The sequence below is a fragment of the Chaetura pelagica genome, unplaced genomic scaffold, assembly GCF_000747805.2.
Source record: "Chaetura pelagica isolate M959 unplaced genomic scaffold, ChaPel_1.0 scaffold301, whole genome shotgun sequence".
Taxonomy (NCBI): Eukaryota; Metazoa; Chordata; class Aves; order Apodiformes; family Apodidae; genus Chaetura; species Chaetura pelagica.
The window spans coordinates 127,079-150,703 of NW_009952150.1; the positions used below are offsets into that span (position 1 = coordinate 127,079).

The window sequence follows — 23,625 nt, forward strand, 5'->3', positions numbered from 1 at the left end:
CCCTCGGCATTTGTTAAATATAAAAAGAAAAAAAGAAAAAAAAAAAAAAAAAAAAAAGCAGAACACATTCCAGGCTGCGCTGCTAGACCAGCCCAGGGAAGTGTTCCTCGACTGCAGCTTCCACTTGGACCATTTCTAACCCTCCAGCATCACTCCCATTGCTTGTGGGAACCAGGCAGGGCAAGTTACTCTGGGAATGAGCACATCTCCCTAGGCATGAGCAGGGTTTCCCACCCCAGGGGTCTTTGTGGTGGCATTACAAGGGAAGTGTGTTCTCCACACCTGGGTTGAAGCATCATGAGCCCCCAGCCATGATGCCATGACTTGGGGTGGTCATTGAAAAAGTAGGGGTGAGCTGTTCTTGCTTAGTCCCCACATGCCCACGTGTCCCACCCCCATAGGGTGTCCCTGGCCAGGCCTCCATGGGGGTCTTTGACACTATCCTGGTGTTGGCCAAATAAAGCTTGTGCCAAAAATACATCAGCTTGTGTTGATGATCCTCTGCATGATGATTCCCAGAGCTGGAGGCACTCCAGGACAAAGGTTCGGTGAGCCATCCTGCAGGCAATGAGGTGCAGGCAGGGTGTGGGCTGAGAAGAGCAGTGTGGGGACATGGGTGGTGCAGGCTCTGCCAACCCCTGCTCACCACAGCACCCTTCTGAGCACCCAGAGGAGACAGGCCAGGTTCCAAGCCATCCCCTCCTGGGAGCCAGCTGCTGTGCCAGACCCTCGGGGGCACATCAGTTGGTCCTCCCCTGGGACATGTAGAGCCTCCCTTTTTTTCCCAGCTTTTGGGATATTCAGTGGGATTTTTTTTAATTTTTTTTTTACCATAATCACTGCAAGTGCAATTCATGTTTCATTGATCCTGATTAATAGCAGAAACTGGTCCCGTCCTCTCCCTCACCACATTGGTGCTCCTAGTGGGTTCTTGGGAAGGACCAAGACCTTCTGAGAATCATAAACACTTGTGATGGTTTTTTTTCCTTGCAGCTCCTCAGTGCTCGTGTGCTGCCCAGGATGGAGGCAACAAGGAAGCGAGTGTTTACTAGGTAAGCACCAGCCTCTTGCTCCGTTGGACATTGTCCATTCTTGCTGAGCACTCCTGGCCTCAGCCCCACTGTCAGGGGCTGCCCTGATGTGCCCCATACAGGGGATGCCCTGTCCTGGGGCCCTCTGCCTGCAGCTGGACCCCCTGGACACTGGAGGCTATCCTGTCTCCCTGCAGTGCTTGCAGCCAGCAGCATGTGGCTGGAGTGGGTGCTCAGCACCCATGTTGGGGTGCTGGTCATAGAGCCCAGCCCAGCCCTGGGATACCCCCTGTCCCCACAATGATGCCCTGGAGTGCCCCAGTGGGCTCTTCCATAGGGAGCATCACCTCTTTCCTGGGATGGGAGGTTTCTCTCCATGTTGGCCAACTTTGGGTCTAAGGATTTGGGAGTGTTGCTCTGGGACCCAAGGGACAGCGAGGTGTCCCTGAGGTCAAGTGTGGGGACAGGAAAGGTGCAGCTGTGAGGATGGGACACAAAGAGTTCCTATGAGTGCTGCAGCATGGGGAGTTCGACCCAAGCTGCCAGAGGAGCAGAAACCTCCAAGACCAGGCAAGTGTCCCCATTGGGGAGTGGCTGTGGGGGCAGAAGAATGCCAGGCAGGGGCCACTGAGCCTGCAGGCAGGGCAGCCCTGGCCACACCAGGTGTTATGGCTCTCACCAGGGCCATGGCAAGCCCAGCATGGGTGCTCAGTGTGAAGCCCCAGGAGCTCATCCCCGCCGTGATGCCAGGATGCCGATGGATTTTGAGGTTCCAGTGCTCCAGAGTAGCTCTGCCTGGGGAGCCCCATGGCAGCAGTTTGCAGCCAGCAGCACAGAGCACGTAACCAACTAACCCACCGTGCATGAGCCCTTGTAACCGCTCGCTGCATGCGTTGGTGCCCATGCGCCGGGAGCAAGACACGGTCCCTCCAGCGTGCCAGCAGGGAGGGAGAAGGACAGTCTGCCAGGACAGTGTAGGGGACAGTCCCACCAGTGAGCTGTCCCCATCTCCCCACCCCCCCCAACCTGCTCTAACCACTACTCACTGCTCCTAACCTGTGCCATCTGTCTATTTTAGGGCTTTCTATAGTATCCATCACCGTAGGTCTAAGACCTCTCAGGTAAGGTGGACGGGATGGGTGGTCTGCTCTCCCTCCCCTGGTAGCTAAGGAGGCTTGTCCATGTGGGATCTGCCTGCGCCTGCCTGCACCACAGTGCTGCCTGTCCCATGTCCTGCCCTGCTGAGGGCCTTGACCCCAGCACAAGGTCCCCTTGGCTGGAGAGGCTGTGGTGGCCTTTGGGTGCTGATGGTCTGTGCAGGAGATGTGGTGGTGTGGCTGGCAGTGATGCTGCTACTGTCCCAAGGTATGCAGGGAGGGGTACAGGGGGACTGTGCTTGTGGCTTCCCCAAACCCCCTACCCCATGTTCCCATCCTCCCTCAGCCCCTGCCCAGAGCTGCCTCTGCCTGCAACAGAGTTGAGCAAGGGACACGCCTATGGGTGCATCTGGTGACAGGGACAGAGCTGAGCTGGGTAGCAGGAGGCTGGTGGCAGGGATGGAGCTGAAAAGGGTGGCAGGAGGCTGATGACAGGGACTGGCTGAGCTGGGTGGCTGGTGTCAGGAATGGAGCTGAACAGGGTGGCAGGAGGCTGGTGGCATTTCTCTGGTGACGGTCCCATTCAGCCTGCCTGGCTACTTGCTACGCCAGTTGTGGTACCATAGCTCAGCAGCACCCAGAGTGCCACAACGTACCCCTTCCCCTGCTCTGTGGTGCTGGGACAGCAGGGACAAGTCTGGTGGCACTCATGCTCACACCTGCCATCTGTCCCTCCATCCAGCTGTGTGTGAGGGAAACTTCACCTGCAAGGAGAACGAGGTGTGTGTCAGGCCTGGCGAGTGCCGCTGCCGCCATGGCTACTTCGGTGCCAACTGCGACACGAGTGAGTACTGGGGGGTACCCAGGGTGGGGGGGCGCCTGGTGTCCTGGCTTGTCTCAGAGTGTCTTTCCAGAGCAGAACATCGGGGTGAGGCTGCAGGTGCTCTTGCTCTGCCCTTGTCTGTCCCCTGGCTTTGTCCCCAGGGCATTGTCCCTTTAGAGCAGTCTTCTCTGAGATCTGGTGTAATGGCAGGAGGTGGGGAGGGGACTGCAGTTGAGAGGTCCTGTGGGTTGTCCTGTGGGCAGTACCAGGGCTGATGACTCTGCCCACAGAGTGTCCCCGGCAGTTCTGGGGTCCCGACTGCAAGGAGATGTGCAGCTGCCACCCCAACGGGCAATGTGAGGACGTGACAGGCCAGTGTACCTGCAACCCCAACCGCTGGGGCCCCAAGTGTGAGAACGTCTGCCTCTGCAAGCATGGCAAGTGTGACCAGAAGACGGGCAAATGCACCTGCGAGCCCAAGTGGTGGGGACCCCAGTGCTCCAGCTCCTGCTATTGCAGCCACAACTCCCAGTGTGACCAGCAGACGGGCAACTGCCTGTGCCAGCCGGGTTGGTGGGGCCGTGGCTGCAACAACCAGTGCTCCTGCAACAACTCACCCTGCGAGCAGTTCACCGGGCGCTGCCAGTGCCGGGAGCGAACCTTCGGGCCCCGCTGTGACCGGTACTGCCAGTGCTACAAGGGCAAGTGCAACCAGGTGGATGGGACCTGCACGTGCGAGCCGGGCTACCGGGGCAAGTATTGCCGCGAGCCGTGCCCAGCTGGCTTCTATGGCCAAGGCTGCAGGAGGCGGTGAGTGGCTGGAACCCACAGGGCTGGGCTGGCAGCATGGGCTCAGTGGGAGAAGGCAGCAAGTTTCAGGGTGCTGCAGAGGGTGACTGGCTCCCCTGGGCTATTGCAGGTGTGGGCAGTGCAAGAGCCTGCAGCCGTGCACTGTGGCCGATGGGCGCTGCCTGACCTGTGAGGCAGGCTGGAATGGCACCAAGTGTGACCAGCCCTGCTCACCTGGCTTCTACGGAGAGGGCTGTGAGCAGCTCTGTCCCCCCTGCAAGGATGGTCACACCTGCAACCACATCAATGGCAAGTGCTCCCATTGCAACCCAGGTTGGATTGGAGACCGGTGAGTGTGGCTGGGTGCTGGGTGCGGGGCTGGGTCCTTGTGCAGCGACGGCCACCCTCCTGCTGCTCCCTGCCCAGGACCAGGGCTGGCTGTGGGTCTCCTCACCTCTCTCTGGGGATGTCAGGGATGGGTTGAGCCTGCTGGCACCACTGTGGGACCAGAGGGAGCTGCAAGACCCTGCCACATGGCCCCAGCTAATTCTGGGTGCTGGGTTTAGGGCTCAGCTCTGAAGCCAAGCTGTGTTCCTGCAGGTGCTTGTGGTCAGGATTGGGTTTGCAGCACCCAAACAGAGCTGGTGACACACAGCCCCATCTCCCTGCCTGCAGGCAGGAGGGCAGGCAGGAGGGCTGGGAGGATGCTGATGGGTGCTCCAGCTGCCTGCCCTCATCTGTCTCCAGGTGTGAAACCAAGTGCCGGAACGGGACGTATGGGGAGAACTGTGCTTTCGTCTGCAGCGACTGTGTCAACGGGCAGTGCCACTTCGAGACTGGCCACTGCCTCTGCCACCCTGGCTCCCATGGCACCTTGTAAGTGCAGCATGGTGTGAACACCTTGGGGTGCCTCAGGTTCCTCCTGCCCCTTGGGTCCCCACCACTCCCAGGCAAAAGATTTCCTGCAGTGGAATCACTCAGGCACCAATTCTGATGCCTTTGGAGAGGAAAGGATGCTCTGGCAGAGCCGTTAGCACAAGGGAACTCAGCAAGAGAGGGGTTTTGCTTTAGGAAACTGCTGTTTGGCAAAAACAAATGCTGTCGGCAAAACAGTGGTTTGGGGTTTTTTTCCTTAAATCCAGGGTGGAATTTCTAGCTGAAAAGAGAGAAAAAACCACATCCCAGAATAGCAAATAGCGTCAAGCACATGGCATCCGTGGGGTGTGCCTTCTGCGAATTGTGGCTCTGGCCAGTGTCTTCCTCACCCTGTGAGGACCCCCCTGGGCCCCTCCTGCACTCCCTCCTAAGGAAGGGGCACAAGAGATGTGAATTACTTGCTCACATTGCCTGCTGTTTTTTTCCAATTGTTGGAAAAGGTGAGGAAAGTGTTTCCCACCTGGCTGAGGTGTTGCAGACCAGCTCCCCCAGGTCCTGCTGGTGTTGCTCAGATTTTCCTGGGAGTTAACCACGATACTCAGGATGTGGGGGACGAGGGATGCTTGGGATGCTGTGACTGGAGATGCTCAGGATGCAGGGACCAGGGATTCTTGGAATGTGGGGGACCAGGGATGCTTAGGATATGGGGGACCTGGGATGCTTGGGATGCAGTGACTGGAGATGCTCAGGATGCAGGGACCAGGGATGCTCGGAATGTGGGGGACCAGCGATACTCAACATGTGGGGGACCAGGGATGCTCAGGATGCAGCTCTGGCCTGAGCAGCATTGTGGAGCTGAACCATGGGATGAGTTGTGCCATTCATTTTTTATGAAAACGGGATTATCTCTGCAAGGAAGGTGAACGGGCTGCCCTCACCCTGCAGGGGTGTCCTCTCAGCTGTGTGCTGGGCAGATGCTAAGGGGGCATGCACAAACTGGGTTTATCTTCTCTGTATCATTCCCAGAAGTGGCAGGACTCTTAGGGGGAAAAAAATCGTCCCCCTCTGCTCTCCCAAAACCTCAGCCTGGGGCAGAAGTGGGGGTCCAAGTGGTGGGGTGAGAGGTTTGAACTGGCTGGGGAATTATCTCTGCTTCTGTCATGCTGTGTTGGCTGCCCCAGCGCAGCTGCTCAGAGTAGCCATGGGGCTCAGCACCCGTCGCGGGGCACATGGGGGCACGAAGCTGCCCTGGGCAGCACTTTTTGAGTTGCTGGAGCGTGAAATGGGCTGAGCTGCCTCCGGGCACAGCACCGAGGGCTGGTGGGGAAGCTGTGTCTCCAGGGGAGTAGGTTTGGGCTGGGGCCCGCTGGCTCCTTAGGGCTACAGCCACTCCAGCCAGGATGCTGCTGCCAGTGAGCAGCTGGCAGAGGGATCCGGTGCCCAGATCCATTCGGGTCCAGCACCGACATGTCTGTCCTGTGGCTGCAGTGGGAGGTCAGATCTGTCCCACCAGCACCAAGAGCCCCGGTTGCTTTGGCATGTGCCTGGCACAGGTTTGCCACATTCAGATCCTTGATGCTTGCAGGTCGGTACCTGTTCATGCACATCCCTGTTGCCTTGGTGACACTGCCAGGTGTCATTTTACCAGCAGTAGAGGTTTGATGGTGGGCTGAGCTGAACCAGGAGGGTCATAGATGCCTCAGGGCTGCTCAGTTGTTTTTTCTTCTTGGAGACCAAAGAAAATAAAACCAATCTGGGCACTATCCCAGCTCCTGGTCACTGAAGCTCTGCCTGGCTTTGGGGCGTGGGTCTGGGGGTGTCACAGCCATGTCACCACTGAGCTAAACTGGAAACCCTGCACATGACACCAGGGTGGCTTCAGCTCTGACTACTGGGTTAACCACCTTTCATAATTACTGTGCCTAATTGCAAAGCCCCTTGCAGGGAGCAGTGAGAGCATCAGCTCCAGCAGGGCCAAACCGTTGCAGGATGTAGAGGGGTTGTGTCAGAGCAGGCTGGAAAGGTGCCTCCTGCTTTTCTCCGGAGCAAGGGTAGGGTTTGGGAGGAGGCAGCAATCGGCGTAGCGAAGCCTCTCACCCAGCCCCTTCCCTCCAGCTGTAACCTGACTTGCCCACCTGGCCGTTATGGAGCCAACTGTGCCGAATCCTGCAGCTGCCACGACAGCACCTGCGACCCCCTGACAGGCGCCTGCCACATGGGTGAGTGCCGGCGGGCGCGGTGCGGGGCAGCAGGCAGCGCTGCAGGCTGGCACCGGGCTCAGCTGGCCGGGCTTGTCTTACAGAGGCCAACCAGCGGATGGGGGTGATCGGGGCAGGAGCACTCCTGGCCCTACTGCTCATCCTCTTGCTCTCCCTGCTCTGCTGCTGCTGCGTCTGCCGCAAGAAGGACGAAGCCCACGGGTGAGTGCCAGGTCTGGATGTGTTTGTGCCAAACTCTAGGGGAGATATGGATCTGGGGATGGCTAGGACATTGATGACCAGTGCAGGCAGGGCTGGGACTAGTGAGAGGATGCAGGGTGGACAGCAGTGCTGAGGGGAAACTGAGGCAGAGCAGCACTGCCGACCTGGCACCAGGTGCCCTGTGAGTCCCCAGGCTCTGAGCAGGTCCCACTGCATCCTCATGGGAGCACTCAGCTGAGGGGCCTAGGGTGAGCCCTGCCTGCAGACCCTGTGTCCCTCACCCTAACTTTTTTTCTCTCTCGTGGGCCATCTCACCATTTCTCATGGAGACCTGCCAGGTCCCCTCCAGTCTCCAGGGAACTGGAGCTGATCTGCAAATGGAACCCTAAAATACAGCAAAGGCATCGAGACATGACCAAAACCCCCAGAACAAGCCACTGGGCCATGTTGTGAGACCTGGGATGTGATGGGCTATGACACTGCTGACAGTGCTGCATGGGAGTGTTGGGATGGATGAGTTCCTGCAGCGAGGTCGGGATGCTGGAGAAATCCCCCTCCTGTGCTGCAGGCTGCTGCACGGGAATTTTCCAGAAGCCTCCTTCTGCAGCCCTGCCAGCTCAGTCCCAGCGCAGGACATCTGTCTCAGGAGCCTGGGGGCTGCATGTAGTTATCCCAGAGATACCAGCACAGCCCCAAGAGGGGAAATATCACACCAGGAGAGGGGAAATAGCTCAAAATAGTTTCCTTTCTCCTGGAGTGCCCGGACTTCCACAATGTCCCCAGACAGCTGGGTCACCTGCAGTGCTGTCTCAGCAGCAGGCCATTGCTGGCGCATCCCAAGGGACCTTGGGGACATTGCAGGTTTCCTACCTCAACACACAAAGCCACTCACTCCTGCGGCCTCTGATGATTGTTTGGAAACTTGGCCCCAGGAAGCTTCAAAACCAGAGAGAAGCCACGTGTTTGTTTTGGGGTGGGGATGATTTTTATTTTCTTTAAAGATTCAGGGTCTTGGCTGGGTGTTGTGGGTGTTTTAGGGCCAGGCTGCCAACAGCCACAGCCACATCTGGCCTCACCACCACCCAGTGGCTCCATTCAGCATCCTGGAGCTGGGGCTGGCAGCAACCCTGGCAGATGGGTGTCCCCCCATTGCCCAGGACAAGCCCTGCTGTGATCTGCCCTATTATCTTTCCCCAAGCCCCTCTATTAGCACCATCCCTGATCTCCTGACTCTCCTCTCGGCCCATAAACGCTGTCCTACCCGAGGCGGATGCTGGTGCCTCTCTGATGGGGCTGTCACCTTCTCTTGCAGCTCCAGCCAGGACGCAGCAGCCAAGAAGCCACCGAGACGCTTATGCGGGCGTTTCAGTCGCATTGGTATGAAGCTCCCACGCATCCCCCTACGCCGCCAGAAGTTACCCAAGGTCGTGGGTAAGGTGCTGGGGCTTGGGGAGGGGGGTGGAGAGCCACGCCCAGGGGCTTTACTTGTGGCTCACAGCATCCTTTCCAGCCCCAAACCCAGGACAGCGAGCGTGGCAGAGTGGTGATGGGGACATGTGGGTCCCTGGGGCTTTGGCGATGCGGGGTGTGAGCTGCCTGGCCCATGCAGGCTCAGCCCTTTCCCGGTCTTGAGCTTCTGGATGTCAAAGCATGTAGTTTTGCTTCACAAGGTCTGGTACCTGGTGCCTAGAGCTCAGCTGAGCTGTGAGTTTTGGAGGTTCCCCTGAAAGAGGAATGGTCGCAGCAGCCAAATGCCTTGTTTGCCCTTTTGCTCCTGACCAAACCCTACCCCACCTTTGTGTGGGGCAGGAGCATCCAAGTCAGGGCTGGACCCCACCCCTCTGCTGGGCACAGCAGCCGAGGATGGAGGGGCAGAGATTTGGGGTGAGTTCCCTGCCCAGGCACCAAGCAGAATGACAGAGGAGCTGCTCACAGCCCAGGAGCTCCTGATCTGGGGATGCTGTGGCTGTCAGGGGCCCCCCAGGGAGGCAGCTGAGAGACACTGTACCCTGCACATGCTGAAACCTCACTGCACTCCTCCCAGTGTGAGGATGGGGATCTGCTGCTTCAGAGAGGAGATTGTGGAATAAAGCAGTGTTGAAGGCAGCACTCCCCAGCCTGTGCTGGCTCAGCCCCACGTCCCCCCAACACCTCCCCATGCTGGTCAGACACCCCAAGCAGGTACTGGATCCTGGCATGCAGCAGCTCAGTCTGAGGCCCAATCCCCCACCCTGGGCAGAGAGACAGAGGTAGCTCCCATCCCAGCACACGGTGCCCCAGCTCTAGCATCAAAGCGGGAGGACTTGAGCTCCACACGGCACGGCCCTGCCCTGGGGCAGGGTGGACCAAGGACAGAGAAACGTTCCTGCTGCAAGGATAATAGAGGTTGTGTTTGTGGAAGGGGCTGGGCAGGGCTCGGGAAGGACAGAGGCTGCCTATATGTGGCGAGGGCAGGGGGGGCTCAGGGGGTCCAGAGGCTGCTGGCACCCACCCAGCTGCTCTAAACAGGGCAGAAGTGGCCCTGGGACAGGCTGAGGATGCGGCACTGGTGCCGGGGGGGATGTTTGGGATGGCTGTAGGTCCCAGCTGGGCTGGGTCTGTTCCTGGAGTCTGTTGATGGGGTTGTTGTTTCCCTGGGGGAAAGGCTTTGGTTGGCAGTTGTCTTGTGTTTGTGGTGTTATCCCATGTGGCATAGTGGAGCTGGGGTGGTCTTCAGCCACTGCTGGTCCCTCTGGTGCACAGTGCTGTGATGCCTCTGGCCCCACTGAGTCTGGGGACGCCCAGGTGAAGGACAGCTGCCTGGGCTTCAAACATGACCATGGTTGCCACCAGTGAGCACAAGCCCATATATAGTAGAACTTCCTCACATGGGGGCAGCAGGTTTTGAAGCCCCACCAAAGCTCATCAGGTGCCTGAAGCCCCAGCTACCACCCTTGAAAGCTGCTACCCCACCTCAGCACCAGCTTCAGATCTGCAGCATCTCCCTGGGGGGATGTTGGGGATGGCTGTAAGTCCCAGCTGGGCTGGGTCTGTTCCTGGAGTCTGTTGATGGGGTTGTTGTTTCCCTGGGGGAAAGGCTTTGGTTGGCAGTTGTCTTGTGTTTGTGGTATTATCCCATGTGGCATAGTGGAGCTGGGGTGGTCTTCAGCCACTGCTGGTCCCTCTGGTGCACAGTGCTGTGATGCCTCTGGCCCCACTGAGTCTGGGGACGCCCAGGTGAAGGACAGCTGCCTGGGCTTCAAACATGACCATGGTTGCCACCAGTGAGCACAAGCCCATATATAGTAGAACTTCCTCACATGGGGGCAGCAGGTTTTGAAGCCCCACCAAAGCTCATCAGGTGCCTGAAGCCCCAGCTACCACCCTTGAAAGCTGCTACCCCACCTCAGCACCAGCTTCAGATCTGCAGCATCTCCCTGGGGGTTGCACCCGAGTGAGCACACTGTGAGGCCACATCCTGGGCTGACGCCAGCATCTGCAATGCTAGGGTTTTGGCATCCCTGTGGGTTTCACTGGGTTTTCTTGCCCAGGGTGTCATTGATGCCGGTGTGGGTCTCAGTTGTGTGTCACCCCGCGGGTTCTGGGGAGCTTGGGGTGAGTGGTAGGGGATAAGCAGGAGGGCTCCAGGGCCAGCCTCCCACAGCCTCTCTGTGGCTCCTTCCTGCTTCATCCCAGCCTGAGGACCAGCCAGGCACTGTTCAAGCAGGACTGGGATGGGCACCCTGGTGCTGTGGCCCCAGGAGCTTTCCGGGAGAAGCAGCAGGAGGGGACCTGAGGGAGGTTGGCACATTTCTCCCAGCCCCTTCAGCCTGTGATGTATCAGCCAGGGGGAATAAATCCCAGGGGGCCAGGCAGGAGCCCCTGAGCCCAGCTCCGGGTGCACAGCACACCCTTTTTATATTTTGGCCATGTCTTGGGTCTCATCCCAGTCCCAGAGACGCCTCGTGGCCATGAGTCCCAACTACTCGTCACACTCCCTCTCAGGAAGCACCGCCCTTCATCCGCTTCCAGCTGCCTGCTTTTAATTTTCCCTTTTTGGTTTTTATTACAAGGAAAGCCATGTTGAAACTGCTGCTTCCCCCTCTCCAGGCCATTTGCTCTTTAAATCTTGCTGCTTTTCTTTTTTCTATTTTTTTTTCCCCTTCCTCCAAGAAGCCAAACTATGCAGGGGCAGACGCGCGTCACTGCCGTCACTTCATGTCCCCAAGTCTCTGAAGCCAGATTATTCTAATGAAGAATAAATGTTTGGCTGGGCATCCCAATAAGACTTGGAGTAATTTTATTGTAAAACAGGGACGTGATGCAAGAACCAAACAGTCCCAGCAGTGTGACTTAGACAGTTGAGGTGTGTGGGCAGAGGTGAAAAATACCTGGCAATATTGATATCAGCTGCTGCCCAAGGGGGGACCTTGCTGCAGCAAGCCCTGCACAGCAGGGCTCTGCCTGGGCTACAGCTCTTGCCACCACCTCAGGGGACAAAAGCCAGCAGGCAAAAGATAGGGACAAGAGCATCTGATAGTACCTGGCTCTCCAGGAGGGTGAGTGCCACCCAGCCAGCTGGGTGCTGCCTCAATCCTGTGGCAACCCCGAGGGCAATGCCAAAGGTGCAGGTACCCAGTGAGCACCACAGGGTGGGCTGTGACCTGAAGTTATCCAGCAAAAAACCTTAAAAATGATCACAGAAAAAAACAGTCCTTCCTGGCCCAGGCAACTGTCTTTGCCTGTTGTCTTTGTCTGTTGAAACTGGTGTTTTTTCTTTTCCACTCACCTTCTCTGTGGGCATCCTCCTTGGCTTCAGGATGGGAGAAACAGAAATGTGGCAGAACTGGGAAAAACAGTGCTGTGCATCCCCCTGCCACCTCTTGTCATCTGTCTCCCTCCTTTTGCAGAAGCAGAGGAAAAGAAAAATGCAAACAGTGATGCTGAAGGGGAAATTCATGTAATTTCCACTCAGTTCTTTCCCCAGGAAGGGGGACAGTCACAGCACCATGACTTTGTGGGGTGGCCATGCAGGTTGTGCAGCTCATGGGTGACCACCAGGATGCTCACCAGGTCCTTATGGGACCCAGGGCTTTGGGTGGCTCATCCCTCTGCCATCCTCGTTCTAGGCAGCTGGAGCCCTGCTATGGAGAGGAGGGGTGGATGGAGAGTGTAAGGCTTGTGTGGGCTCTGCTGTCCACAGCCATTTGTCCCCAGGCATGGGGGATGCTGGTCCCCACCCCAGCAGGTCGATGGCTTTTGTCACTGCTTGGCTGAGGCAAGAGCTGCCCCCATGCCTGGGATGCTATCCCTGTCCCCAAGACCCACCAGCAAGTCGGGCACAAAGGAGCTGTGCAGCATCCCACTCCTTGCTGGTGGAGGAGGCTGAGGGGAGCTGCCAAGACAGGCACTGACAGCAGTTCCTTGTCCTCACAGTGGCCCACCATGACCTGGAGAACACCTTGAACTGCAGCTTCATTGAGCCACCCTCTGTGGTGGAGCAGCCTTCCCCATCCTGGTCATCCCGTGGGTCCTTCTCTTCCTTCGACACTACGGATGAGGGGCCGGTGTATTGCGTCCCTCATGAAGGTGAGCTGGGGATGGGGCATGTCCCCAGGAGACTCTGGGGCAATCATCAGGGGCCATTTCCTGCTCAGTGAGGAGATCTTACCCTTGTGTGGTGTGGACTATGTCACCCTCGCTCCTTATGCACTGGTAAGTGACACGAGTGCTGAAGTTGCCTCCTGTGTGGTTTCAGAGCTGCCTTCTCCAATGTTTGCTGCCCTCGGTTGTTTTAAGAGTCTTCTGGTGCTGGGGTCCTTGACTGGGAGGAGGGGACTGGGGGACCTGGGGACACACTGGAGGGGGAACCAGATGGGATGCCATCCTTCCATGCTGCAGAAGCATCTTGGTCCTTCCCCTCCACGGGGGTCCTTGCCCATCCACCCTTACAAGTGTGTGTTTTCCTCCTACAGAGAGCGTGGGTGATGGCAGGGACAGGGGGACACCTGCCAGCCCTGGGGACAAGCTGATGGCCCCAGCCAGTGGGGAGGAAGCAGGCGAATACACCTTCCTGAAGGAGACAGGCTCTGTCAGAGCCTTCCCAGCTGACAGTAGCGAAACGCCGCTGCTCAAGTCCTCGGACAGCGAGCGCTCTTCCTGCGGCTCGGGCTCAGCCGGTGCTGCACTCTATGCTCGGGTGGCCCGGCTCTCCAAGCAGTCCAAGGAGGAGGAGGATGCTGGTGTAGAGCCCCGCAGCCCTGGGAAGCCGCCGTCTCCGGCAAAGACCAAACCTCGTCCCCCAGACCCGGCCACAAAGCCCAAAGTCTCCTGGATCCACAGCAGGTACAATTCTGGCCATTCTAACTCGCTGCCAGCAACCAGCCGGTCCCCAGAGCAAGTGGCCATCCAGTTGGGCAGCCCCGAGCAAGGCCAGAGCATGGCCAAGAGGAAGAGGAGCCCAAGCGAGACATCGGCTGGCACACAGGGCAGAGCAGAGGAGAAGGGCAGCACGCAAGGCAAGAAGCAACCGAAGGAGCCCGGTGTCCCCGAGGGCAAGGCCAGCCCTCAGTCACCCTCCAAGCCCAAGCAGAGGAGCAAAGCCGGCTCGGAGCCAATAGAGAGCATCAACGGGGCGGTGCAGAACGTCTTCCGAAAGATGGGCGCCTTCCAGCCGGAGCGGCGGGGCGGGGACAACAAGGATGCTCCCCGCAGCCCCGGTGTCAGCAAACCCCGCTCCGAGCCCCTCCATCCCCACCTGGCCTCCGAGCTGGCCGCCCAGCTTAAGGAAAAGACTCAGAGCCTCAACAAGGGGGATGGAGGCACTCGGGCCAATGGGGTGGGCTCCCAGCGGGAGAAGCCCACCCCTCCACAGAAAGCCAAGCGCTCGGCGGCTGCCAGTGGCCAGAAGACCAGCAAACCCTTGCTGCCCACTTCTCCCCATTTGCAAAAACTGATCCCTGGGGTGGCTGAGCCAGCAGCCGGGGAGCCCAAGCAGGTGGAGAAGCCAAGCACCAGCAGCGGCCAGGACCAGGCTCTCCCTAACGAGCAAGTGGCCAAGAAAACCCCCATTAAAAAGCCTCCCAGGAAGAAGAGCCGAGAAGCCAGCCTAGAGCAGCCCAGGCCAGCCGCCGTGCCCGCTCAGGTGGTGCAGTGACTGGGAGCCGGGCACCGGCCCCTCACCGGCTGGTTGTGCACCGGGAGGCAGGACATTTGCCAGCATATCCATGGACTGGGCAAGGGCACTGGAGGAGCCTTGAACCTCCATTTCCTGCCTCCATCTCTCTCATCCTTTTTTTTCCTTTAGTCTCCCCTGCCCCAGGACTTGGTCCTCCTGCTCCAAGCCCTGCTGCCTGCTCCCTGCCCGGGTCTGGCAGCTCACCCTCCCACACAGGGCAGGACCACAGGGAGCTGGCCTGGCCGCCAACCCAGGGTGGTCTGTGCGTGGCATATTCCCCCCCACCCCCTTTTTGTAGCAGCATTATCTATTGCATAAGCAGCGCTTGTTGTACTAGACGTACCCACGGTATATTCTGCAGTAACGGAGACACTCACTTCCCAGCCCACTTGGGTCCGTCGGGCTTGTGGAGCTTGGGAGAGGGTCAGTGCAGCTGCCGGTGCCCAGGGCATTGCCAGGGATGTGCCCCCCATCCATCACTGGTGGCAAACCCCTTCCCCAGCAGCCCAGGCTCCAGGCACTGCTCTCCACAGCTGGGCCTGCCACGGCCATGCAGTGCCTGGTGTGGGGTCGAGCTGGTTTCGACCAATGCCTCCCTGCCCTTGCCCAGGGATGCCTCTGGCCGGCAGGAAAGCACTAGTTACCGCCAGAGCCGGGCACCCAGCAAGCTCCCACATCCCATCCAGCAGAGTTGGAGGGATTAGTTTGGTACGACAGAGCCTGGCACATCTGCAGAGAGCTTTCCAAATAAAAATGTATTTCTTCTGTAGCCAGGTGCCATGTCTCTGTGCCCTAGGCTGCCATAGGTAGGTGACATCACCTGCTCTGGCTCACCCGGTCCTGAGCAGGATGGGGGGAGGTGGGCAACCCGGGGGCAGGCACAGGCAGGTGGTGACAGGCAGCGTGTGGAGGCAGGTCCCTGCTGCAGCTGCTGCTACGGGCTGGCTGGGCAGCAGGGACCAGCTCTGGGGGAAAGATTAGGAGCCACTCAACCACCATCCAGTACATCTCCTTTTCCACCACATCCTGCTGTATCCAGCACATCCCCTGTATCCAGCCCCCTCCCCAGCCCAGAAGAACCCCAGGGAGTGCCAGTCTTGTGGTCAGAGTCTCCCTGAGGATTAGACTCTGGGGTTTGGGAAGGCTCTGACTACTGAGCAGAGACCATCCAGCCCCAGCTGGGTGCTCGAGGGGCTGGGAGACAACTGGAAGGGTGCTTGCAGTGGGGCACAGGGCTCTGACCCCACCTTCTCACCCATGCCAAGGGATTGCTAGCCCTGCCAATGGTTGAGGTCTCCCTCAGCCCTGGCCAAAATGCTACCATGTGCAATGCTGGAACAAGCCCAGGCGCAGCTGAGATGGGCTTTCTGCCACATGGCTTCTGCTGAAGGTTCCCAAGTAGTCCTGCCTGCACCCTGGCTGCACCTGTGCCCACCACTCTGCCTGGCTGTCCCTGGAGCCACAGCCTGCAGGGACCCTCCTGGCCATGAGAAATGAAGCAGGGTTCTCCAATCCCATGGGAGCCAGGAGCACCCATGCCCATCATTGAGCCATCCTGAGCTCTGCCCACAGTGGGGGACAATGGCCCAGAAGGAGACTACCAGACCAAATGGCCACCCACCAAGCAATCTCATTGGAGGAGGCAGCTGGTGGACACCAGGGTGCAATGAGGCCACATGGACACCACCGTGGCACTCAGGAGGAGACAGGCAGGCTCCCTGGCACCCCTCAGCATCACACAGCGGGAGACGGCAGCAGCTGACAATGACTGGAGAAGCATCATCTCACTCCAAAAAAGCTGAAGAACAAAAGGAATCAGACGTCACACAACATGTCCGTGTTGCTTTCCAGACTCGCAGCCGCCTTTCAGAGTTCTCTTACTCCTGCTTCACTTTCCCTCAGGTTTGACTTGGGAAGATGAAGGATGACAGTGGAGATGACTCCTAGAGGATGTCACACAGTGCAGTAATGGGAGGTGATGAATCAGCTCAATGTCACCAAAATCAAAATAGACAAAATCAGTAGAAAAATGAGTGCACTGAGCCTGTGAGACCTCGGATGACATTGAAGGCCCTCACCCTCCACCACAGAGGTCATCAGAGAAACAGAAGAGGTTTCCAGGAGGCTCAAAAAGATCTGGGAGAAGGAAAGGAGTTGAATTCAGACAATAAAAGTGCAAAAAATAATACAATTAAGGAGGGCAGAGGTTGTCACAGACATCTCATGGTCCTGTACAAACCTCTTCATGGCAGCACTAAAGAGCATCTGAGGGAAACCAGCCATGATGCTCATAATGGCGACCCAGCAAGGTGAGTTTAGCAATAGCCCCCACCCCTTCCTAGGGCACTTTCTCACCCATGCAGGCAGCAAAGCTGGAGCTAGTGCCCCAGGCACTGCAAGTCACCCCATTCCTCAGGCTATCCTGAGGCAGCAGAGCTTTACCCAGACATGAGCCCATCCATGGGCTCCAACCACAGCCCCAACAAGGCAGAGGAGAACCTGTCAGTAAGTAGCCTACAGGTAAAGGCCAAAATCCCCCATCACAGATGCAGATGTGCATCCTGGCAGGTCACTGGAGGCTCCAGCCCAACCAGCAGCAATGAACCACAGCAGGGCAGCCATGGTGTTGTCTGGCCAAGTCGTGGGATAGAGATCCCCCAGCTCCTAGTGACTGTCCCAGGGCTGTGCCCTTCCCCTGGGGAAGAAATTTCTTCTGGGATCCAACCTGAACCTCCCAAGCTGTTGTCCCCCATCACATCATCTGGCACCACTAAGAAGAATTTGACTCTGTCATCTCAGTTGTTGGCTGCTCTTGAGCCCCCTTCACCTCCTTGTGACCAGGCTAGCCCAGCCTAGCCCCCTCCACCTCTCCTGGTGCAATGTGGGCCAGCTCCATGACCATGTTGATAGCCTACTTCTGGGCCTCTCCAGTTTCTTCACATCTCTCTTGAATTGGAAGACCCACATCTGGATCCTACTGGGTGGAAAGGCAGCAGCTTCGTTCAGGTGGCTTCCCGTGCCTTTCCCAATGTCCACCACTATAGGCTTTGCCTTATTCTGGAGAAGAGCAACAAAAAGCTGATGTTCAGCCTGAGGTCTACCATAGCCTCCAGGTTCTTTTCAGCAAGGTCCTTCCAGCTCAGATGGGTCATATGCTTCAGATGGGTCAGATGCTTCTCCAAGAAATGTCCTGTGATGCCACAGGCCATGAAGGACATCACCATCACAATGGATCAGGCATTGCCACACCTCAGCATCACAAAGGGCTGATTTCTCCACATTCGACCACATATCTCTTTTCCAAGGATCCTGCCAGGGCTTGCAGGCTTTCCTCCCATCGCCACACTTTGGTCATCTCTGACTGACAGGCACCCTGTGACAGGCACCCGTAAGGGGACTTTGCTTAGAGGTCCACAAATCAGCAGGGGCTGAAAACCATGAAACAATTTCCCTGCAGGTGTAATCCCACCAGAAAGGATCATGCATAGCATAAATGCACTTGCTTTTCATAGCTGCTTTCCATCACTCTCTTGGACATATAGAAACCTTTGACCTCAAAGAAAGACCAGCTGAACCCAATCACAGGAGGAAGTTGTAATGTGGAGCAAAACCAGCTCTTCTGCTCACCCAAGATGGTACAGAAGATGTTTTCTCCTGAAGCCACCTTAAGGAGTCACCTCCCCTGAAGCTACCTTCCCAAACAGACAGGTCAGAGGTTTGGTGACCATGTGATGGCTTCAATGAGGACATTGCATGGCCTTCCATGGCCAAGGAGAAGAGTGGATGAAGCTGGCAGGAAATGCTGAGGTGTAGTAGGGCCTGCCCAGTGGCCACCAGCTCTCCTCTCTACCAAGACCTCAACCAGGGGAAGCACAGGAGCATGGAGGCACTTATGGAACATCCTCTGCTCTAACAACACTGTAACACTGCTCTTGTTCCCATTTCATCCCAATTTGCCGAAGTGAAGAAGGAGCTGTTGGGTTGGACAACAGCAGATTTGTTTTGGCTTGGCCAGTGAGCAGCACTAAAAGCGAAAATATTGCCAACAATTCATTTCCTATTTCAGGCCCTACCAAAAATAAACTTGGAAGGGAAACTCCAATGAGAATGAAATGTGCATGAGACAACAAGGTCCCAAAATTCTATAGGAAATGTCTGTGTCCACACTCACTGGGAGGGCATGTGGTGGTATCAGGGGGATTCCATGCTGGATGGGGGACTGGGGGCTAGGGGAGCTCCATCAGCTCCATCAATGGTACAGGACAAGCCAGGGTAAACACAAGAAGGACATGGAGCTGTTGGAGTGAGTCCAGAGGAGGAAATGAGTATGATGAGAGGAGTGGAGAAACTCTGCTCTGGAGCCAGGCTGGGAGAGTTGGGGTGTTCAGCCTGGAGAAGAGAAGGCTCCAGGGAGACCTGAGAGCACCTTCCAGTGCCTGAAGGGGCTCCAGGGAAGCTGGGGAGGCACTTTGGATAAGGGCAGGGAGTGAGAGGACAAGGGGTGATGAACTGAAACAGGAAGAGGGGAGATTTAGGTGAGATATTTGGAAGAAATTCTTCACTGTGAGACACCATCCCAGGTTGCCCAGGGAAGCTGTGGCTGCCCCATCCCTGGAAGTGTTCCAGGCCAGGTTAGATGGGGTTTGGAGCTACCTGGTCTGGTGGGAGGTGTCCCTGCTACCAACCCCAGAGTACCAAGAACACCTTTAACCAGCATCTGCAGCATTTCTGTGGGATGATGGAGCTCTTGGAGGGTGTTTGCAACCTTTTCACCCATAGTGGCTGCCAGCAGTGGCTTTGTCACTGCAGCCTTTTCCTGTGCCTGCGATGTCACAAGATACAAGACTGCTGTATATATATACCAGGAGTATGTATTTTTTTCATAGAGACATACACACACACACACACAAATACTTATATATACATATATAAAAATATATTTACACTCCTACACACTACAGAAGTAAATTATTTCTTGGGCAAATATACTTCATATATACACACCTAGACACACTAAACTCTCTTTCCTATATATTCCCAGAGTATATAATATGTATACGTATAAAGGTATATAAATATATAGATATACTTATATATTTTACACTTATATACACATTTTAATATGTCTACTTATTTTAATATCCATCTATGCATGCATATGTGTACATATATGCACATTTCTACATATACATATGTATGTAAGCTCCAGCAGCTGAAGCAAGCATGGCCAGGCTGGGCTGAACCTGTCCCCACTCCGCAGCACCCAGGTGCCACCCCCGCTGCCACCAGCCGGTGGCAGTGCCACCCGGGCACCTCCTGACACCCAGGGCTGCATCTGTGTGAAGTGAATCCAACATGAGCCATGCTGGGCATCCCCCAGGGGAGCTGGGGTGCAGGGAACAGGCAGGGGGTCCCCAGCATGGTGGGGAAGCATGCAGGGCTGTCCCCAGGGTTATATATTTTACACTTATATACACATTTTAATATGTCTACTTATTTTAATATCCATCTATGCATGCATATGTGTACATATATGCACATTTCTACATATACATATGTATGTAAGCTCCAGCAGCTGAAGCAAGCATGGCCAGGCTGGGCTGAACCTGTCCCCACTCCGCAGCACCCAGGTGCCACCCCCGCTGCCACCAGCCGGTGGCAGTGCCACCCGGGCACCTCCTGACACCCAGGGCTGCATCTGTGTGAAGTGAATCCAACATGAGCCATGCTGGGCATCCCCCAGGGGAGCTGGGGTGCAGGGAACAGGCAGGGGGTCCCCAGCATGGTGGGGAAGCATGCAGGGCTGTCCAGGGGGGATCTGACTTCCCTGCACCAGCAGCAGCTCTGGGCTCTGACAGTGGGAACCTCCCTAAAGCCATTTTGTCCCCACTAACAGCCCCCCAGGGCTGGGCAAAAGGCCACAGTCCCTCTCCCCTGACCAGTCCTGGGGCAGCCCCTCAGGTGGGCCACGCTGAAGGGTGAGCTTCAGCCTGCAGATGTGCCCTAGGCTTGTTGGGGTTTTGATGGGACACTCCACAAGCTGCTGACCCTCCAGCCCATAGAATGGGGTGCACAGGAACATGCCGTTTTGGGGGGCCAGGGCAATGCTGGAGGGGCTGCAGCTGGAGCCCCCTACTCAGCAGCCACCTGCCCTGCCAACAAGCTCCATTTGAAGGGTCTCTTACCCAATGGATCCATGGAAACGTTTGCATGCCATCCAAGGCACCAATTAATCCCTCACTGTAACAAAGTGGGGGAAGCCAAGAGCTGAAGCCCTGCTGTGTTCAGGGCTGCAGATTCATTTCTAGCACACAGAGCCATAGCTGAACACACTCAAGAGCCTTTGTTCAAGCCTCTAGAAGCTCTGCCCGGCATAATTTTGGAAAAATCCCTATTTTTGTATTAGGGAAAGCAGGCGTGCACTGGAATCCAAGTGCTCAGAGCAGGAAAGGCAGAACACTGAGGCCAAAGGAAGGCTGAGGTACCCGCGCTGCCGTTTCCAGACACGTTCCCACATGCCAGCCTGGCCCTGGTGCGTCTGTGGGAGCACAAACCACATGCCATGTCCTCACTCTGCCAGGGCATGGATGTCACCAGGGGCCAGGCCAGGCCTGGCTGTGGCAGGGGCTGCCCGTCCCCAGCTGCACAGGCATCAGTGGCTACAGGCTGGGTGCAGGGCTGGGGACTGCAGTGGAGGAGCAGAGGCTGCTGTGTTGGGACTGTGTTTGGTTGCCCAGTGGGTGCTTGAAGACCCTGAAAATGTCCTTAAGGAAGGGAGTGTGGCTCAAAGCAGTCCCCTGCTAGTGTGGAGACTGCTGGGGAGCAGCAAGATGGGCCCCCTGGAGCACCCTTAGCCCAGCAGGCAGGCCCCACAAGAGGGGGTCACTGCCCCTGCCCCAAAAATCAGGCTGCTGAAATAGAGGGGCAGGGCTAGCACTCAGGCAGTGCCAGGCCGAGGGATGGAAGGGGCTGACTTCAGAACCAGCTGTACCCCTGGCAGCACACTGTACCCTTTGCATTGTTTGTAGCCCTTGCATCCACGGCATTCCGTTACGTACACGTTTGGGGTGTTTTGGGATAAGCGTTCTCCTGGCTGCCCGGAGAGCAGCGCGGGCCCGGGCTGGGTAGGGCTGTGCAGGCATCCTCTGCATGCCTTGCAGCACACTGCAACTTTTGCATCCTTTGCAGCCTGCTGCATACCTTCCATCTCTTGCATTCCACTGCACCCTTTCCATCCTTTGCAGTCTACTGCAACACTTGCATCCCTTGCAGTCTGCTGCAAGCTTTGCATCCTTTGCATCCTTTCACCCTTGGCTGCAGCCAAGCCTGCACACTCTTCTCTCTCCCACTGTCCCTCCCAGGCATGAACACGCTGCAGTGACCCAACAGCAAGCACACCAGCCAGCTGGGAGACCTCACAGCATGCAGGGGAAGCAGTTCTCAGCCCAGGATAGCCAGGCAGGGCTGCATAGGCAGGACTGGGTTGTTCATGGGGTGGTATAGACCTGTCACCCAGTGTCAAACAGACCAGCCCCTCTGCTCTGAGGGGAGTGGGCACATGAGGAGTTCCTGGGCTGCTGAGCCACAGAGAACATGAATTCACCTTGACTGAGAATCCGTGGATCCTCTCAGTGACAGATGTGCAGGCAGGACACATATGTGCAGCATCTCTTCCAGTCCCCCATGGATGCCCAGCCCAGACAACCAAAGCCTGGCCATGTTTTCTAACACATTTCCAACCGTGCATGCTTCAGCCAGCAGGTCAAACCCATCTTTTCCAGCTCAGTAGCCCTCACTCTGCCAGTTATGTTGGCAGCTGCTTGGGAAAGGATTATGGAGTTTTTACCCGACATCACCAAGAGCCAGCGACCACCTCAATCCAGATCTTATTTTAGTTGCAGCTCAGGGGTTAAATTCCCGTTCAGATATTCAGCTCCAGAGGCCACAGTGGGGGAAACACATTTACTCCACTGTGTTTAAATTGGAATAAATCTGGAGAGCCCAAGGCTGTGACGCTGTGGTGGTCCTGCCACAAGCTGCTCTTGCCCAGAGGATAAGTGTCAGAGGTCAGACACAAGGTTAAAGTGGCTAAAAAAGTGATGGAAGGAGGCTGGGGTCGAGTGGCAAAGCCACTGAGGTGGGTGACCACATGTCCAGTGTAGTATGGGGTGGGGGGGGAGCTGGTGTTGGAGACCCTTGCCCAAGGGTGCAGGAGGATGGTGTAGCTCTTGGAAGACCAAGGAGGAGCTGCAGAAGGCTCATGGAAACCACCTAAACTAAGTCAGGTGAGGAGGGCAGATCTGGCCCTGAAGGGAGGCATTCCCCCAAGACCTGGCCCTGCGGGAGGTTTGCTGCCCCAGGAGTGGCCTTGGCTCCATCCTTAGCTCAGGGAGCAGCTTGGGGACCAGCTGAGGACTGAACAAGTGCTTGGGCAGAGCTTCTGCTGAGTCCCTGGCTTCAGCACAACCAACCCAATCCATGGCACCCATGGGGGGATGCTTGCCAGCTCCCCAGCCCAAGCCCCAGATGATGCCACCTTGTCTCCTGCCCCACTAAAAGCAGCAAAGCCACTTTTGGTGCAAAAGGCACAGTGAATCAGCTACTTTTTGTGGCAGCTGCTTGCCCAGTGACACCATGCTCGCCAAAGGCTGAGCAGCTCTGGGGGTATATCCTGGCCCTGGTGATGAAGAGCTGGACCACCTGGGCCATTACAGACCACAGGAAATCCCTGAGTCACCTACGCTCCCCAGTGCCAGTTCCCATGTGTGCCACTTACCTGCCTCTACCATGCTCACAGACACAGCACCTACCATGCTCCCTCCCCAGCAGGAGTCATGGCTGCAGTTTAATTCATTGAGCTCAGAATCATATAATTGGATCTTTTTGCGTTGGAAAAGACCTTTCAGATCAAGACCAACCATTAACTCAGCTCTGCCAAGGCCACCACTAACCCATGTCCCTCAACACCCCATCTACATGGCTTTTCAATCCCTCCAGGGATAGGGACTCCATCACTGACCTGGGCAGTCTCTGCCAGGGCCTGACAAACATTTCCATGAAGAAATTGCTCCTAATACCAAACTAAACTTCCCCGGGCACAACTTGAGCCCATTTCATCTTGTTCTCTCACTTGTTCCTTGGGAGAAGTGACCGACCCTCCTCACTCCAACCTCCTCTCAAGGCAGTTGCAGGGAGTGACAAGGTCTCCCCTCAGCCTCCTTTTCTCCAGGCTAACCAACCAATGTGCTCCTTGTCCCTCTGTCCCATGGCACTCGTGCAGGACCCAGTGGAGACCCCGTCCCCCAGCTCCATCCAAACAGAAAGGTCACCCCCAATCCCTGCCGGCACGCCAGCGCATCCTGGCCCGGCACAAGGGCAGCACGATCCCCGGGCACAGCGGGGGCAGCTCCCTGTGTCAGACCCCCCGCCCCGG

General features: G+C 56.9%; 2 protein-coding genes across 2 annotated transcripts in view; both read left to right on the forward strand.

The window, feature by feature from the left end:
* The first annotated feature begins 1,003 nt into the window (after window positions 1-1,003).
* On the forward strand, window positions 1,004-14,171 carry LOC104396570 (scavenger receptor class F member 2-like). Its single transcript, XM_010006425.1, has 10 exons — window positions 1,004-1,052; window positions 2,871-2,972; window positions 3,242-3,761; window positions 3,871-4,089; window positions 4,488-4,616; window positions 6,732-6,835; window positions 6,919-7,036; window positions 8,349-8,467; window positions 12,452-12,604; window positions 12,991-14,171. The coding sequence occupies exons 3-10, from the start codon at window positions 3,280-3,282 to the stop codon at window positions 14,169-14,171; spliced, it is 2,505 nt and encodes an 834-aa protein (XP_010004727.1). The 5' UTR covers window positions 1,004-1,052; window positions 2,871-2,972; window positions 3,242-3,279.
* Window positions 14,172-16,485: 2,314 nt separating this feature from the next.
* The window catches only part of LOC104396629 (protein DGCR6), a 17,205-nt gene continuing 10,065 nt past the window's right edge, over window positions 16,486-23,625 (forward strand). The window contains exon 1 of the mRNA XM_010006490.1: window positions 16,486-16,501. Within this exon, the coding sequence (XP_010004792.1) occupies window positions 16,486-16,501 (16 nt within the window). The remainder of the gene's footprint in view (window positions 16,502-23,625) is intronic.

What these genes read in the sequence shown, in the direction of transcription:
- LOC104396570 (XM_010006425.1), top strand. Translation starts at nt 3,280, where the DNA reads ATGTGCAGCTGCCACCCCAACGGGCAATGTGAGGACGTGACAGGCCAG. An exon ending in CCAGGTTGGATTGGAGACCG is followed by an intron (nt 4,090 to 4,487) that starts GTGAGTGTGGCT and finishes ATCTGTCTCCAG; the next exon opens with GTGTGAAACCAAGTGCCGGA. An exon ending in GTATTGCGTCCCTCATGAAG is followed by an intron (nt 12,605 to 12,990) that starts GTGAGCTGGGGA and finishes TTCCTCCTACAG; the next exon opens with AGAGCGTGGGTGATGGCAGG.